This window comes from Phascolarctos cinereus, unplaced genomic scaffold (assembly GCF_003287225.1).
Source record: "Phascolarctos cinereus isolate Bilbo 61053 unplaced genomic scaffold, phaCin_HiC Scaffold_5;HRSCAF=322, whole genome shotgun sequence".
NCBI lineage: Eukaryota > Metazoa > Chordata > Mammalia > Diprotodontia > Phascolarctidae > Phascolarctos > Phascolarctos cinereus.
This window is the reverse complement of record NW_027555958.1, coordinates 344,033,203-344,051,342: the sequence shown is the minus strand read 5'-3', so window position 1 is coordinate 344,051,342 and position 18,140 is coordinate 344,033,203. Positions and strand designations below refer to the sequence as shown.

The following is an 18,140-nucleotide window of genomic DNA, read 5'->3' as shown; positions in this document are numbered from 1 at the left end:
TGCCCATTTTCTGAATTGTAAGATTTCTACATAAAATCAAGAAGAGACAGTTCTAGCCTGGGAGGGATTTCAGCTTTAGGGTTATCTGCAGATTCTTTACAATTTATTCCAGATATTACTATTAACAGATGCAGTGGGGTCTGAAATTGATGTTGTGGTAAGTGAAAGTACTGGTTATAATATTTTCAAGAAACCCAGTTGCATTAATTAAGTAGGAAAGAAACTCCTCCTACTTGTGAATTACCAGCAGAAAATAGGGAACTATTTAGTAGCTAAGCATGTTAAAGCCAGGGCCAATCCAACTTAACAAAGTGTTAAGCCAGCCATTGCTTTACTAGGAGCATTGTTGGGTTAGGCTCTCAAACCTTTTGAGGATCAGTTTTTGTTTGTTTTAAAGGAAATATCTCTCCTTATGAACACAGATTGTGACTTCAGACTCTCTTCTCCTAGTCTAAGGTGAGAATATCAAATCTGGAAACCAGTTTCCTAGTTCAGGCCTTGATACCAATGACTTTTGTCTAGATGTAGTTTCCTAATCAATAAGATAATGAGTTGGATTAGATGGTAAGTTTCCTAATCAATAAGATAATGAGTTGGAGTTGGATTAGATGGTACTGAAAATCCATCTTTGGGCCATGATGTTCTGTGCCTAATGGAGTGAAGAAGGGAAGGAAGGAACATAAGTAGAATACACAGTTGCATGCATCTTAAAATCATAGGTATTTTGATTAAATTGCTTCTCTTTTTATTCATTATTTTGGAGGTTATCTATACTGTTGTTGATAGTTACGGTCAGAAGCCAGTTTGTCATATTTGTCATTTTATATGTCTAGGCTCTTTGGTGTGGTACTTAGTTTGACTAATCCTGCTTTGGGTGTGCTTCAGACAGTCAATTCCAGGATTACTAAACCAGAATTTCAAAACTCTTACTCCCCAGGAAGAGGACCAGACTTGGAACAGAATTCTTAATAGCTCAAAGATAAATAATTAGATGTAGGCACATGAAGGACATTGTCATTTCCTTCTTTATGTCAAGCTTGGAATTGAAGTGTGAACTATGCAAGGGTGGGCTTTAAATAGTACAAGAGCTGGTCTGCATTACTAATCACAGCTGGAAATGACAGAGGCAGAGCAATAACTAACACTTCTGTAAAGAGGGAAACCTCATGATAATACCCCAGCACCATGTGGTGGGGAAGACATTTCAGGACGTGAAAAGACCTCTGTTTGGGAAGGGAGTAATGGGGAAAGGTACACCATGGATGAATGTACCCAGGTGTTAAGAGCAAGTATGCCATCTGCCAGCTTCCTGTTTTAACCAAAAAGTTCCGGATGAGCAATATGCTAACTTTGTGATAAGCTTAGTTGTTTCTTCAGTGATGCATATTTGAATTTAAATGGATGACAGTTCTGACAACAGAAGGCTCATATCTGTCAAAGAATTAGTTTAGTACTCTGCATTTTCTGGGCTTAGGTAAGGTATTTTTAATTGTTTGTACAAACTGTGGGGAGCATTAGGCCATCATGCAGGTCACACAGTCATGCTCTCCAAGGTAGAGTATATTTGGCCAATCCATAGTCTTTGTGTTAAAGACAACATAAATTGAGGATGGCGAAAGATGAATGGGGGGGGGCATATTACAGGGTTTAGAGATTATTGAAGGCATGCTAAATGGGATACAGTGGCAAAATTTTGATTGGACATTCTAAGAACAAATACTTCAAGTTGAACAGGTGTTTTCTGCTGTCTCTCTAGGACAACATTCTTTCTGATAGAAATACATTTTCTCAGTTTCTTCATGTTAGCAGTACCTAGTCCATATGTAGGCTTTTGCAGGGACTTCAGTATCTTCAGAAGCACAATAAAACAGGACAAACCTAGAAGCCTGACTCCTGACATCTAAGCCATTTCTACTGGTCTTCCTGGCGACAGAAATGGAAGGTTGACAGGGATGTCTTTTTTTTTTATGTCTTTTTCATACCTGGAGTCAGTTATCATGTAAATGGAAGCTTTTGTGTGTCCCTCCCCTCCTGCGGAAGTTCATAATACCAGTGGTGGCTCTAAAATAACACAAGCAGTCCATCAAAAGGTTTTAGGCACTTACCATATGCCAGGCACTTTTGGGCATCCGATACAATGAATGAAACAATCCCTACTCACAAGGAGCTTATGTTTCTAATGCACAAAAGCCTTAGGGTGTGTTATTGTCATTGGTTTTGTTTTTGTAGGTACTAACACTATTTAATTTCAAATGTTCCCTATACTCTTGTCCTACCTCCATGTTCCCTGACATGATTTCAGAGCTTTCAATTGTGTTCTCTTGTGCCTGTTTCCTTTGGTTAAAAGCCTCTCATTTGCACCTCAGGTCCTTCAAATTCAGCATTGATAATAATAATTTTTTAAAAAGAAACATTTAAAAAAGGGCAGAATATGTAAGACTTAACAGCAATTGCAGTGAAATTATTGTTTTAACTAAATGATCTAAATAGAGACTCCCTTCCCACCCCCCCCCTTCTCTTTGGACCCTTTGGAACCAAAGAGCATATTTCCTCAGATTTTCCTCAGATGTGAGAAGCTAATTAATATGAGAAGCATATCAGTGAATATGACAGGAATAGGTTCTAGCATCCCTAAATAACTTATATCTGCCATTCGGGAAATAAATATTGCTATTCTTTGCCATGAATTTCTTTTTAACCTTACTGCTCAACATTATCTACTTTTAAAAACTCTTCTATTGATCTTCTTTGTTTTTACATTGTCCCAAATCCATCTTGTTTCTCCCTCCTAGACAGCCATTCCCTAAAGCAAAGAATTCCTCAAATAAGAAGCAAAAAGGAAAGAAATAAATTCTGTAAAACTGATTATCACACCAAGAAAATTGGATTTTATACATAAGTCTTAGGCAGCTAGGTGGCACAGTGGACATACTACTGTGCTTGGAATTGGGAATACCCAAGTTGTATCATTGTCTTGATCAGAGTAGCTAAGTCTTTCACAGTTGATCATCTTTATGATATTGCTGCTACTGTGTATGATGTTCTCCTGGTTTTGCTTACTTCACTTTGCATCAGTTCATCTAAATATTCCCAGGTTTTTCTGAAACCATCTTACTCATCATTTCTTATAGCACAATAGTATTCCATCACAATCATGTACCCCAACTTGTTCAGCCATTCCCTAATTGATGGGCATCCCCTCAATTTGCAATTCCACAATAGTATTCCATCACAATCATGTACCCCAACTTGTTCAGCCATTCCCTAATTGATGGGCATCCCCTCAATTTGCAATTCTTTGAGCCTCTTCTTTTTCCCAATATAGCAAAAACAACAACAAACCAATACCCCCAAACAAAACAATAAAAAACCCCACCTATTTTATTTAGCTTTCCACCAGCCTCAGGTCATTTTGAGCTTCAAGTCTCCTGGCAGTTCATATAGGCCCATGTATGCTTTCCAAAAAAAAAAAAAGGAAAGCCCCATGCTGTTCTAAAGGATGAAAATACAAATACAAAGCTGAAACAGTACCCATCCTCAAAAAGAGTGAATTTAAATAGGGGGAGACAACTTATATGTGTAGGTGTTCATGGTGGAAGGGAGTTCTGGTTTTGGGAGTGATGGATATTTACTTGCTCCCTCAGTCATTTGGTTGACATCTCACTTTTAGGAATAGTGGTTAATATTGACTTGATTACTGTACCTGGAACAAGAAGTAAAAAGCAAGAGAAAGAGGGTTTGTGCATATCAACAAAGCATGTAGCAAGGTAGTCTAGGTGAATAGATGGATGGAATTGGAAGCAGGATCTGGACTAGAGCCAGCTAGATATGGTGGGCTAGGTTCAGGGCAGCCCGAACAAGGAATTAGGGAGACCTAAGTGCAAATATGGCCTCAGACATTTACTACCAGGGTGACCTTGGGCAAGTCACTTAACCTCTATCTGCCTCAGCTTCTTCATTTGTAAAATAGAATAATAATAGCGTCTACCTGTCAGGGTTGTCATGAGGATCAAATGAGATAATAATTATAACCTGCTTAGCACAGTGCCTGGCACATAGTAGGCACTATATGAGCATTAGCTATTGCATATACTCACCAGTAAGGATAGCCCAGGGACACTAGAGCCTGAGGGCATGGTCTCCAGGAAATTCTATTGGAAGTGTGTTTTTGTATTAGTTCTCTCATATTTGCCTTAGTTTATTAAAAAAAACAAAACATGAAGACAAAAACAAAATTGATTGATTACTTCCCTGTATATCTACATCAATTTCTTGGGCCTATAGCATTTAATTCTTAAGAGTTTCCTCTTCCTTCTGGGTCTACTTTCCCTATATAGTTTTAGTCTATCAGATCCAAATTGTCCTTTCTTTGAATCCTTTGTAATTTGCCCTCCCCAAATTTAGCATACATGCAGGACTATTCATTGTTCTCTTCACCTTGATTTCAAATTCTAAGGTAGAGAGGTTACATATGCTCAGGATTTCCATCATTTCTACCCCAGCAATCAATTTCATTAATTGCACATGAATCATATCTAGAATAGAATTCCTCTTTGTTGGTTCCTCCGCTTTTTGAAGATGAAATTCTCATTAAGGCAGTTCAAGAAATTATTGGCTACTCTGCTTTGAGCAGAGAGGGAGAGAGGGAAAGCTGACCAAAGAGAGAGCCAACAGATGCCTGAGGAACTGAAGATCTGTCATCTTGAGTCCATGCCTCGGTGCCAGGTTTTTTATCTTTTTTACAGCTGCTTATCTATTTTCTTGTTCTATCTATGTATCTTGTAGCATAGAACAGTGGCAATATTACTTTTGTTTCTGCCTCTGTTTATCCTTATTCAAATGTTTTATACCATCCCCTTTGCCCCACCTACTCCCCTAATCTAGTTCCTAGATTTCTTCATTGGTCTGTTTTCTTAATATGTTGTGCTACTCTACCTGCTCTACCTTTTACCTATTGTGAGCCCAAATTTGCTTCCTTGCATTAACATATCTCATTCACCTTCCATGCTAACGATACTTGAATGTGTGCATAGCCATCTGAGGTCATGTTCCTTTGGGTTACTTTCACTTTGGTCTCTGAAACTAACCCAGAACTAGCTCGAAGCATTTAAGTTGATATCCTCTTGAATTCTTTTATATCAATAGGCCTGTTGATGTTCATTCATCCCTAAGTCAGCCTGAGCCTTAGTTTAAACTGAAATCAGTATACAAAGTCAGTAGAATAGGATCAAGAGTAGAATTTTGATTTTTGTCACTGAATTCTTCTTAATGTTAAAGCCTTGGCTGTGTCTCTGGGGGCCAAGGCATGAAAAAAATGTTTCCCCCAAAATAGTTGTAAGGCTGAGGTCATGGAAATGTGTCTAAGGTGAATAATGGGTGGTGCATAGATATAAGGTCTTGCATCCTGACAATTAGGGCTCTGAGACACAATTAAGTCTGTCTGAGGGACAAGTGATCTGGGTTACATGATTTCAGTTGGTCTTTTCCAAACTGATGGATTGCAATAATATGAGAATCATTTTACATAGTGTTTTAAGGCTTATAAAGCCTCGCGTGCATATCATTTCACTCGATCTTCAAGGTGTGCCTGAGAAGTAGTTAGGGCAGATATAACCATTCCTGTTTTATTGATGTCTAAATGGACTTAACATACTGAACTTACCAATTTAATATGTGACCTTAATTGTGTCTTTTAATCTTTCTGGGTTTCTTTTCTCATCAGTAACATGACAGGGGGAAACTAGATGATCTCTAAAAGCCGTTGAAGTTCACAGAAGGTGGTGAAGTAAGTGTATGGAGTTTATTGGAAAGGGCAATGAATTCAGAGGTCTGGGGTTCCAATCTCTTCTCCTTCATACACCAACTATATGCAACCTTCATTAAGTCCCTTCTCTCAAAGGCTCGGTGCCCTTGTATTTAAAATTGAAATGCTAATGCCTGCATTACCTATCTCACAGGAATGTTTTGAAGAAAGTGATATAGAAACATGGGTTAAAAGTATTATTTTCACCCAAATGACTTGGCAGTAGTCATGTAGGCCATAAGTACTAGGACTGAGATTCGAACCTAAGCCTTTCTGACTCCCAGACTAGTGTTCTTTCTGTGACACCACAGCTGTCTCCTATAATATACCATTGTCTTTTAATGCCTATCAGAAAGGTTCACAACTGTTGGGCAGTGGCTAGAATCACTAGATTTTTTTTTTCTTGTGAGCTGCTTTGAAGAACACAAAGGTCGACTTCACTGTGCTGAACCAGGAAAAATAGGGAAAGGAAAGAATTCTTCATGTGTACCAGAGAAAGTACAAACGGGAATCGGTTCTGCGACTCCTTGGTTTATCACCATCTCCACGACTGGTCACACTGTATACAAAGCAAATGCAGCGTGAAGCAGTGAGCAGCATGCCTGGTGGGTCAGATGGGGTGCATGGATAGGATGTTTTTGATTTTGTGGAAAGCATTTTAAACAGGCCTCTTTAATTTTTACATATACAAATGCAGAAAACTCTGTCTGCTCCAGGCCAAGTGGAAATGGTTGTTCAAAAACTTGTCTTCAACACACAAAACTAACACTAGGGGAAAGGGAATGCATTGGTGGAGGGTAACTGACATTTTTTTCCCTGCTCTTATTTCAGCAGTGTTGTTTTCTCAGGCAAGATCCTAAAAAAAACCCCCAGCTATTTATTGGAAAAAATTAGACAGCATAACAGCTCCAGAGAACAATGTCCCCGAACAACAAAAGCCATAGAGAATTTATCACCATTGTGATCCTTGCTTCAAATAAAAGTAATGACATTTCTCCCTGTCTCATCCCCACCCCCCATAGTTCTTGGATTACTCCAGGATTCAACACCACATTCCTCATAACATCCCCATGGAATAGGGTGGTGGCAAGTACCATTAACGCTGTTTTACAGAGGAGAAAACTGAGAAACAGAAAAGTGACTCATAGTTTGGGCAGATGGGAGAACAGAAATCTTTCTCCTGACTCCTACTTCTTTTTCATCTCCAGATCCTGCTGACCTTCCTTAGAAGCCTATTTCCCACTTTCCCCTCACTCAGTTTAAAAGTTTTTTTTTTCCTAAATTGGATACCTCCACTCCTGACATTACCTCATTTAAAAAACAAAACAAACAGGTGAGTGATACCAGTGTCAGGACTCATCTGATATTCAAAAACAGAAGGAAATTGTACTGGTTTGATTCTTCTGTGTTTGGAAGCTCCTTTATGGAACATAATCTCATTTTTCCGAGCAAAAATCAAACCTCTCCTGGAGGGAAGTGACACTCCTCATTCCACTTGTGCAGTATCACTTGGAAAAAGAGATGAAGAAATTTTCAGTTCTTTCAGTTGAGTCATGCAGGATGCCCTGGTCATTCCACTACAGACTTGCCTGCCTCTAATAACTTCCTGTCTTTCCTTACCACATTATAAAAATTTACACTCAATATTTCTTATTTTGTATTTTCTGGTATTTTTATATCTTTCAGGAGATATTGGTTAAATTCAACTATCCTTTTTCATCCAGCCATAGCACCCTCAGATTCAGGGTTTAAATTCTATGTCTTCTTTCTATATTTTCCTTCAAATAGAGGTGTGGTGGATCAAGTGACTCTTCTCTTATTGCCAAAGCGACTCCCAAAATATGAATAATGAACTTTGTTATGCACAAGCAGGCTCTGTCAGTTGACCAAGGGAGATTGAGGTAGAGTAGAAACTAGGGTTGGGCATTGGGGACAACACAAAATGGAGTGTAACATGGGACACTTTTTGATAACACTTCTATATAGAATCAGGAAGACTAGTTCAAATCCTGTCCTCAGATACTTATTGATTATGTTACTGTGGTCAAGTCACTTTGTGTCTACCTTGATTTTCTCACTTATAAAATGAATCTTAATAGTAGTGCTCACCTTTGAAGTTTATTTTCAGGATGATATGTGATAATGTATTTTGAGTGCTCTGCAAAACTTAAAGTACTATATAAATGTCAGTAAGAGCAAAACACAGATGTGTTCAGGTTTAGAGAATTGAGGACTCAGTGTTCAGTCCAGGGGGACAAGGAATAGGTGCTATCTGATAGAGAAGCAACATGGCACGTAAGCTTAATGCAGAATATTAGAAGAAAGTCCCTATCCATCATGTTCATGTAAGCCAGGTGAGACTGTGAAATGGTTCCACATCAGAAACTGATACCATTTTATCAGTTGAAATGATATTAAAGAAGACGGAGACATTAACACCTGCTTTGCTTCTTGCACATGGACCATGGGACATTTCCATCTGCAGCTGAAAACTTTTCTGTTAGAAGGTGAGCAGCTTGAAAGCAGAGACTGTCTTGTGATATGGACCTTTTATTTTATTCATTTATTTATTCTTTCAGGTCAGAGTAGAGAAGCCACAGACACTCCCATCCTCCCAGCTGTTAGCCAAAGAATTTAGCTCATATATGCAGTAGTATTTTCCAGAGAGGCATAGATTCCTAGATATACACACACCTGTCGAAGAATGACCATTCAGCACTCCTGTTTCCTTTCCTTGGGGTTACAATCAAAATTGTCTTCTCAGTCCCCTGGCTCCTGGGGGTCTTTTGCCTTAGGCTATGACACTTCCTGATGGTTAATAATGTTTTAAATGACTGCAATTAGAAAGGCTTGAAAGGTTTTTCCTTTACTCTGGCCAGTCTGATTTCAGAGAGGAGGCAACTTTGGCACCGTCCATCCCACTCTGTGGTAGTTAAATAGCCTGTGCCAAAAGCAACTCCTTGGGATGAAAGGACCCCATGGTCTTTCTGTTTGCACAAGCGTCTTTGTCCAGCCCAGTCTGCTTAGGCCATCTGCATTTATAACCCTGGTTCCCCTGCTGATTGACAACATTGTCAGATCAGCAGGAGAGTTAATAAAACCAACAGGATTTATTTATGAGTTTCTCCAGATAACAGCTGAATTCAAGATGTGAGGGCAGAATAAAGTATCCTCAGTGTTATGGATGGTAGCTATTTCAAACATTCCTGAGAGGCCAATCATTTGTCTACCTTTAAACTACCACCACCACCATCACCAGCACCACATCTAATGCATTGCTAAATCCTGTTGATTCTACCTAGAGAAAACCTCTTACACCTGTCCCGTTCTCTCACCTTGCAAAACTGCTAGCCTGTTTCAGTTCCTCATGGCCTCTTGCCTGGACTGCCTTAATAAATAGCCTCCTAACTGTTTACCCTACCTTCAGTCTCTCTTCCTGCTCCCTTTGCCTATACCTGTCAATCCAGTCTTCAATATTTCACCATTTCTATTATCTCATCATGTGGGCAGTCTCTCCAGTGCTACAGATGACAACCTATCTGTGCTTTTTCATCTTTTTGTGACCCTTTGTGCATGTCCTTCTACAAATCATCTTAAGATGAGTACTCCACATAATGTGCCTTTCTCTAGGTCTCATAATACTACTTTAAATACTGCTATGTAGCTATCAGTACAGCATGGAAGCTATGCTGATCACCTGCTTGTTGACCCTTGTTTTCACTCCATGACTAGCCCATATCCATGTTTAGTCACATAGCTCTTTGATTTTATCTTTTATATCTTATTAAGGTCAATTACTATGTTAGTAGCAATTTATACACACAGTTTCCAAAATAAACTTTCTAAGCAAAGATCTCATCACACTCATGCCCCCAAATATTCAGTAGTTCTTTATTACCACTAGGTCCAAATATAAATTTCCTAAACTGTCCTCCATGGGTGCATAGAAGGATCAACCTAGACTAGGAAGGAACCTCAGAGTTCTGTCATCTGTAGTAGTCTAACCCCTTAACTTTTTTACAGATGAGATTAAGACCCAGGAAGGTAAATACCTGCCCATGCTCACCCATGTAGTAAGCATCAAAGGAGGAATTGGAACCAAGGTGCACCAGACCCAGCGCTTATTCCATTGTGCCGAGTTGTATTGTTTTCCAAACTCTTCCACTGTATACTGCACAGCTGTTATTAACACCAGTGTTCCAGCTAAATTAGAATATAAACTGTTCGCCTAACTTGAGAAAACTGGTGACAAAGTGCAGAGAATATTGGCCTAGGAGTCAGGAAGATTTCAGTTCATGCTTCAGACACTTGCTAATTGTGTGACCCTGACTAAGTCATTCACTTTTACTCTACATCTGTAAAATGAGCAGTTGGATGCAGCAGCCTTTAAGGTCTTTTTTGGTGATGGTCCTGTGACATATTAGGATAGCTCGGTGGTACAGTGGATAGAGTGCTGGGCACTTGCTAGCTCAGACACATTACCTGTGTGATCCTGAGTAAGTTACTTAGTCCTGTTTGCCTCAGTTTCCTCATCTGTAAAATAAATTGGAGAAGGAATTGGCAAACTACTCTAATATCTTCGCCAAGAAAACCCCAAGGGGGAACATGAAGAGTCAGACACAACTGAAATGACTGAACAACTATGGTATGTTGGGTGGCACTTGCTTACATTTACACCAGTACTCAGGCCCAGGATGAGCCTCTTCTTCATGTATCCTTTTTAGGTTCCTTTTCTTCCCTCAAGGCTCTGATAAAAGGCCACTTCTAACATGAAGCATTCTCTGATTGCCACCAAACCGAAGTGTTTCTTTCTCAAAATTTTCTAGAGAGCTTTATCCGGTATTGCCTTTACCCTATCCCATTCTCTCTTCTGTCTGTTTACCTGTAGTATCTGACATTGCCCTATCTATTATCACTTAAACCTGTTAAAAGGAATGACTGTTCATTCATCTTTGTATTCCTAGCACCTTCCATGATGCTTTGGACATAGGCTTTAGTAAATGCCTGTTTATTGAGTCAAAGTGCTTTCGGAATAGACACTAGGGATTCTAGACTACTGACTGAAATGCTTCTATCACCTACTTTGGCTGTGGAACTTAACTACTGAAGAGCACACTCTCTCCTGCTTCAGTTCTGAACACATAGAAAAAAAGGTCAGCTGTAGCAGCTGCCTCATACTTTCCCTAAAGGTAATTGAATTAGTGCTAAAGGAAAAGTTATAGCGGAAGAGCTTTCAGCTCGCCTTTAGCCTTATCATTTTTCTTTTTTTGGTTATGGGTGAGAATAATATTTGAAAGAAAGAGAAAGGGGAAAGAGACAGGAAAGGAGAGGCTGCCTTTGTCCCATGCGGTGTAGTCTGACCTCATAACATTTTCTTCTCGTCAGCTTCATTTTCTTCTTCTGAGAATTCAGCAGCTTTCTTTTCTTCTTGGGCTCTTATAAGGATTAATTTCTAAGGAGGATCACTAAATCTTTTACAAATGTTTAAAAAAAATAAAGATGTGCCCAAGAAAAGCACACTTATTAACCACCAAACCAGCATGATGGTTTCCAAAAAATATTTGCCCCCCAACTGATCTGAATATATTTCAATGCTATTCTCAAAGACAATTATTAGGATGTGCTGAGGGAAACATAGATTTTTGTTCTATCAATAATACATGTTTGTTTTGGGCTCTGGAATGGATGGATGAGGGCTTGATTTTGTAAATGTTTCCTGGCTTCAGCTTATCAAGTTTGGGTCATATTTACTTAGAATGCTAATAATTTTGGAAATTATTAAACGAGGACCCAGAATGCTTTCCTTTTAAGAGACCACTGAAAACTCAAATCGCTTTGTAAATATAATGAGATAATTAAACATAGCAGTTTAAATATTTCATGTTTGCCATGAACCTCTTGGAGGTGTGACTGTTTTTATATGTATGTTACGTGCATAGAAATAAAGCGGTATAGAAAAAGACCTTTAAAAACTTGGCCCAAGATTTTAAAAAATATCATTTGCTAAAATAAAAAAGAAAAACTTTCGTCTTCTTCCTCATCTTCAATTCTTCACTTTCCCTTGCCTTTTTTTCCCACTCTCTTTCTTCGATGAAAGCTCACTAGATACTTTTATATCCATAGTCATCATAATTATGTCTTTATTTAATGTCCATTTTCATGCATTGCTAAACTAGGTACTACACCAAGCTTTCTTTGATTTTCCTATTGGAAAGAAGTGATAATGACAAAAAGATTTAATTAGGATATTCATCAAAGATTTCTATGAATATTTTGCCTGTTATGAAAGAATAATAATAAATATTTGTTGAATTTGTTCTGTTAATTCAATGATATACAGGATCTCTGAGTTGGAAAAGACCATTGAGATTAATCCAGCTAAACCATGTAACTATTGTGTTTTCCTAAGGAGACAGAATGATAGAGTGGACAGATCTGCAGGGAGGTCAAAGGAACTTGGTTCAGCTCCCACCTCTAATGTGGGAGCTTAGACAAGTTAACTTCAGTTTCCTCATTCATAAAATGAGAGGGTTTGACCTCAGAGATGGCCTCTGAAGTCTCTTTTACACCTAGATCTATGATCCTCACCTTCTACTCTTCACTCTAAATATTTCTGCCCTCATCCTACCAGTTTCTTTAACTACTTTTCATACAATGTCCATTTCTACGTATTTATGCTGCGCATCTTCATTAAACATCTCTAAAGAGCAAAGATACCATTTATCTCATGCAATACCCAGAATAGTAGAGTAAATAAAATAATTCTTAATCAGTACTTTGGAGGATGATAATAATAATGCTTTCATTTGTGGAAGGAAATAGAAGTAATTTACAGGAAGAGGTAACAATAACAATAATTAATAGTTTATATTTAAGTAATGCTTTAAGGTAATTCCTAAATGTATCATTTTTCCATTTTATAGATGAGAAAAGGGAGGTATATAAAGGTCAGTTTGCACATGCTTGTCAATTAAATCCCGAGAGAAGTTAGTTACTTTAATTTTTTAATTCACTGGCCCATTTTAATTTTTCCTTACAGAGTAATATCAAGGACATTGCAATTTTTAAATTGTTCTGCAGGTAGTCAATATCAGTTTACTTGTTCCATGGCCTCTGTTACAATGAATGGATGATATTAAGTGAACTTGCCTTAGGACCCCTGGGATTTCCCCTTTCCTAGAATTTTCTTCTTCCTGACTTTCACCTCCTGTCTTCCTTCAAGTCTCAGTTAAAATTTCAACGTCAGCAAGAAGCTTTTCCTACTCCTCTTCGATGCTGGTACTTTCCCTCTGAATTAACCTCCCGTTAGCCCTGTATAAATTTTGTACAATCAAAGTTATTTGCGTATTGTTTCCTCTAATAGTGTGTGCACTCCTTGAGAGCAGGGACTGTTTCTGCCTTTCACTGAATCTCCTGTGCTTAGCACAGTGCCTTGTACACAGTAAGTACTGAACCAACCCTTGTTTCTGACTGACTGAGAACACTAAGTCACGGGAATCAATACAAATACAGGCCTACAAGTCTATTCTCTTATCTCCTGAGCAATGGCTCTTAAAGGTCTTGCTGCTTCTAACTGAACTCTGCAAACGGTTGTGTTGCAAGCAAGTAACATGACTTCCTTCCTAATCGATGCTTTTTACTCTTTTCCCATTGCAGGATGTTTTGGAAACTTTCTCTCTCCTTGTTCCTGGTAGCAATGCTGGTGAAGGTGGCTGAAGCCCGGAAAAACCGCCCCCCGGGAGCCATCCCCTCCCCATATAAGGACAGCAGCAGCAACAACTCTGAGAGGTGGCAACATCAGATGAAGGAAGTGCTGGCTTCTAGCCAGGAGGCCCTGGTAGTCACCGAGCGGAAATATCTGAAGAGTGATTGGTGTAAGACCCAGCCCCTAAGGCAGACGGTCAGTGAAGAAGGCTGTCGGAGCCGAACCATCCTGAACCGCTTCTGTTATGGCCAGTGCAACTCCTTTTACATCCCTCGGCATGTGAAGAAGGAGGAAGAGTCCTTCCAGTCCTGTGCCTTCTGTAAGCCCCAGCGGGTCACTTCTGTACTGGTAGAACTAGAGTGCCCAGGGCAGGACCCACCCTACCGCCACAAAAAGATTCAGAAGGTAAAGCAGTGCCGGTGCATGTCTGTGAACCTCAGTGACTCAGACAAACAGTGAATGGCCACAGTGGCAGGATGCTGCTCAGCATTTGGGGGGTCCCCTCGCCCCGCCTCCTGTCAGATTTGCTGCTGCCTCTATCCCTTTCCTCTGAGCAGATTCACGCACTGGCTGGTCCCTTACCTTTCAGAAGGCAGTTCTCTTGGGGGGTGCAGGTTTCCATGTCACCCGTGACAGGAAATAGAAGCTTGGCTTATGTGTTCCCAGGTGCCTCTTGGCAAGATTCCTGCCTCCAAGACCAGGCTGTGAAGCAAGCCCTAAGGAAGAAGATGGAAAACAGTCACCAACCAAAAAGAAAGAAAGAAATTGGAAGGATAGTTTAGGTGATGCACTGTTAAATCCAGCATTAACGTTTCCACTGTGTGGGAAAAAAAAAAGAAAAGAAATGTATCTCCTTCTCAACCCTACACTCCAAACATATCCATGTGAAGTGAAAGATGCCTCTATGGCTTCACTGTCAATGGATTTCCCAACTGGGAGCTTTTCACTTTGTGGATTTCATGCCACCACTGCTGCCTGAGGCTCTGATGTAGACAAGCACATGGTTCAAATGAAAACAAAACAAAATTATGGGGAGACTCTTGACAAGCCTGATTGCCAGAAGACGCTGAGAGCCCTTTGAACCAATGATTTGGCTTCCCTAGGCGACGTTGCTCAAGTCAAAGGATCTTAGGATCATAGCTCACAGCTCTAGCGCTGGAAGGGACCTTTCAGGTCATCTAGTCCAGTCCTCTTATTTGACAAACGAGGAAACTGAGACTTGGAGAGGCAAAGGGATTAGGCCAAGGTCGCACAAGTAGTCAGTGTTAGAGGCGGGATTAAACATGGTTCTCTGACTCCAGATTCACTGTACCATACTGCCGTCTCCCTCCCACCCTAAAGCATGGGTTGGTGTCAGCTTCCTACCCTCTTTGTCATTGTCCCCCCCCCCCCCATTCATGGACTTGAGACAGATTTTGGTTTTGCATGCTTTGTTGCTGCAGTTAGAATATTATTGCACACAAAGGTCTCTCCATTAACGCTGGTTTTTATAATCAACCTGTAGTAAAGAGCTGTTAAAAGTAAAATCATCCTATCCACGTATTGTTTCATGTGTCGATTTTGACTCTGGCATTGGATGACAATTCTGAGTAAACACCAAGTTGCTGGGGTTGGAGTCTTCCTCCACATGGACCAGCTTCATGGTAGCCGGAGGTGCAGAAGCTTTCCTTGGAAATATTTCCCAGCCAGCCATTCATTGCTAAATATCTATGCTTAGGGATGGGCAGGGTGGGAGAAACACTAATTTCACTTAAGGTACTAGAGCATCTTGGCACAGGGTGGGGGGAGGGGGGAGGGTTAGGGTGAGAATGAATGGGGTTATTTGTTAAGCTGAAGAACAAATGCCCCCTTAACTCTTAAGGTGTTTAGATACAAGAAAGAACACTATTTTCACTGCCATGACACTAAGCATAGACCTTTCCTGCTAAAAAGAAAGAGGAATTTAAGAGACAAAGGATTTGGGACATTTTTCTATGCAGAGAGATGAACAATGAAATGCATCCAGTTAAAAGTAAGTTAAGCCATTAAATCAGGGATTCTTAACCCTTTTGTACATCTCATGGACCTCTTTACTAGTCTGATGAAGCCTAGGGATCCTTCTCAGCATATTGTTTTAAAATCATAATGAATGGAAATGCTAACTTTAATTTGGAGATTAGTAAAAAAAAAAATTACCCATTCATCTTCAGGAGTACCTTGAAATCTATCCCCTTGGGAGTCCAAGGATCCCAGGTTAGGAACCTTCATATTAAAAACTAGACACATGGGAGTTCCTGGGACAAAGTTTTAACTTTTCCCAAATGGGCTCTCATTTTCATTGTGACGTATAAAATTTTCCACATTAGTCAATTGGCCAATAAAAGTCTAGGTAACTAAAATGATTCATTTAAGTTCAGCAAATAATTTTTCTTTGGGGGGGGGTAGGCAATGGGGTTAAGTGACTTGCCCAGGGTCACACAGCTAGTAAGTGTTATGTGTCTGAGGCCAGATTTGAACTCAGGTCCTTCTGAATTCAGGGCCGGTGCTCTATCCACTGCACCACCTAGCTGCCCCTCAGGAAATACTAATTAAGTGCCTGTTTACTTACAAGTCATCATGGTAGGAAGTGGCGTTACAAAGACAAAAAAATGAAATATTCTTTCAAAAATATTTTCAAAATATGAGGTCCCTGGCCTCAAGAAGCTGACATCCTACAGGTTCTTTTATAGATTTCAACAATACCCTGTTTCTCTTTGTGAGAAAGAGGATTTATAAAATCTTACAAATGGGAAAGAGTTGCATGTTTATTGGACTTAGCATCCTCTGAAACAATTTTGAGTCATTTCTCAAGAAGTGACCCTCTTATTCCCCCAAGCTTCAACTGTTAAGAGACTCCTGCTAAGGAGGTTCATGATGGCTCAGTTCCCTGTTTCATGAGAGAAATACTCTGTCTGAAACTGTGAGGATTCATTTCTTTCTGACATTCACCAATTAAATTTAAAAGGGTCTTCACAGGATTTCAGGGGAGGCCTGGGGAGGTAGAAGTCATTATCCTGTTTCCTTTCCCAGCCTCACTACTTTAATTTCTATGAATGATTCATATTTAAGAGGATGGGGAATGTGGTATTGAACAGATAGTTGACTTCAGCACCTGCCTTTGACATGCTTCTCAATTAAACATGTGGTGGCCCTAAAGGTAGCAGCACTAAATCACAATCTCTGTGAAGGAAGCTGGGGAGTGAGGTTGGGGGTAGACGTAGGCAGGTGAGAGCAGCAGGAGAAGGAGGATGGACAAATCCTACTTAACTTCAGAACTGACATTCTTATACTTAGTGATGAATTAAAAGCAAGATTCTGAGATTACGAAGGTCAGCAGAAAAGCTGTGTAAGAAAGGAATTCTGAGGAGCCTATTTGGGCATCCTTTGGTGACTCTCTCTTGCAAAGCCAATCCCTGTGACCAGTTAGCAGAAGATCATGCAGATTAAGCTATACATAAACACAACACAAACGTGCACACTCTCCAGGGGTATCAATGAAAGCGATATGATATGCTTCAGTGTGAAGCCCTTTCTGGAGGTTATTGTATGTAAAAACTAAGTTTACCTTATAATGGTTCAAACTGTATTTAATTGTGTTTGTTTGTTTTACAAATGAAGAAAAAAGCTATAAGTATAATGTAATTATTTTATAGGTGTACTATTAAATTATAGAACAAATAAAGATACTCTAGGATTATATGTAATTGAAGTCTCATTGTGCCTTGGAAGGTTAATCGGGAAGTTGTTTGGGGTGGTGTACTCATGGAGCCCAACCTGTTCAGGACGTAAAGCCGACCAAAGGCTGCGAGTCTAGTCCCAGGCTCCAGGACTGGTGATGGCTGTGGGTAAGATCCAGAGGAAAATGTCAGGGCAGTCATGTGGCAAGAGTGACCAGGGGTGGTTTTCTGGGGTGAGATGGGTTATATAGGCCTCAGGAGCAGTCAACACTTGCAGCCAAATATAAGATCACATATGCAGGGGTAGAAGGAACAGTAATGATAGGAAGACAGTATGTTGCAAGGGTGACTCTGCAGTGAAAGAGTCTAGATGCAAACCTTAATTGACACAAAAAACTGAATAACTATGGGCAAGTTAATCAGTTAAGTATTTATGAAGAGCTCATAACATATAAAGGCATAAATATGGTCCTTACCTTCAAGAAGCTCATATTCCAATTGGGGAGACAAGATGGAGAGATTGCTATGTACATTTAAGATCTGTAAATGCAAGAGGGATACTAGCAGTGGTGGAGGGACCAAGAAAGACATCTTGTAGAAGGAAAGGTTTGAGTTGAGTATTGAAGTATGCCTGGGAAGCTAAGAGAGAGAAGTGAGGAGAGAGAATATTCCAGGAATAGGGGATAGCCAGACAAACAGTTATGTGGGGAGATAGTTTCACATTTGGGGAATATCCAGAAGGTTGGAGTTTATGGAAGGGAGTAAATTGTAAGAAGACTATAAAGGTAATAAGAGGATAAGATTGTAAAGGGATTTAAATACCAAATAGAGGAGTTTAATCCCAGAAGTGATAAATAGCTAGTACAGTTTACTGGGGAGGGGGAGGGAGGAATATGGTCAGACCTGTGCTTTAGGAAAATAACTTTGGCAGCTTAGT

The 18,140-nt window shown here is 39.8% G+C and overlaps 1 protein-coding gene across 1 annotated transcript in view; it reads left to right on the top strand.

Moving 5' to 3' along the window:
- Positions 1-17,225, top strand: part of GREM2 (gremlin 2, DAN family BMP antagonist) — a 132,057-nt gene extending 114,832 nt beyond the window's left edge. The window contains exon 2 of the mRNA XM_020982045.2: positions 13,460-17,225. Coding sequence (XP_020837704.1) covers positions 13,461-13,967 — 507 coding nt within the window. The 5' untranslated portion in view covers position 13,460 and the 3' untranslated portion in view covers positions 13,968-17,225. The remainder of the gene's footprint in view (positions 1-13,459) is intronic.
- The last annotated feature ends 915 nt before the right edge of the window (positions 17,226-18,140 follow it).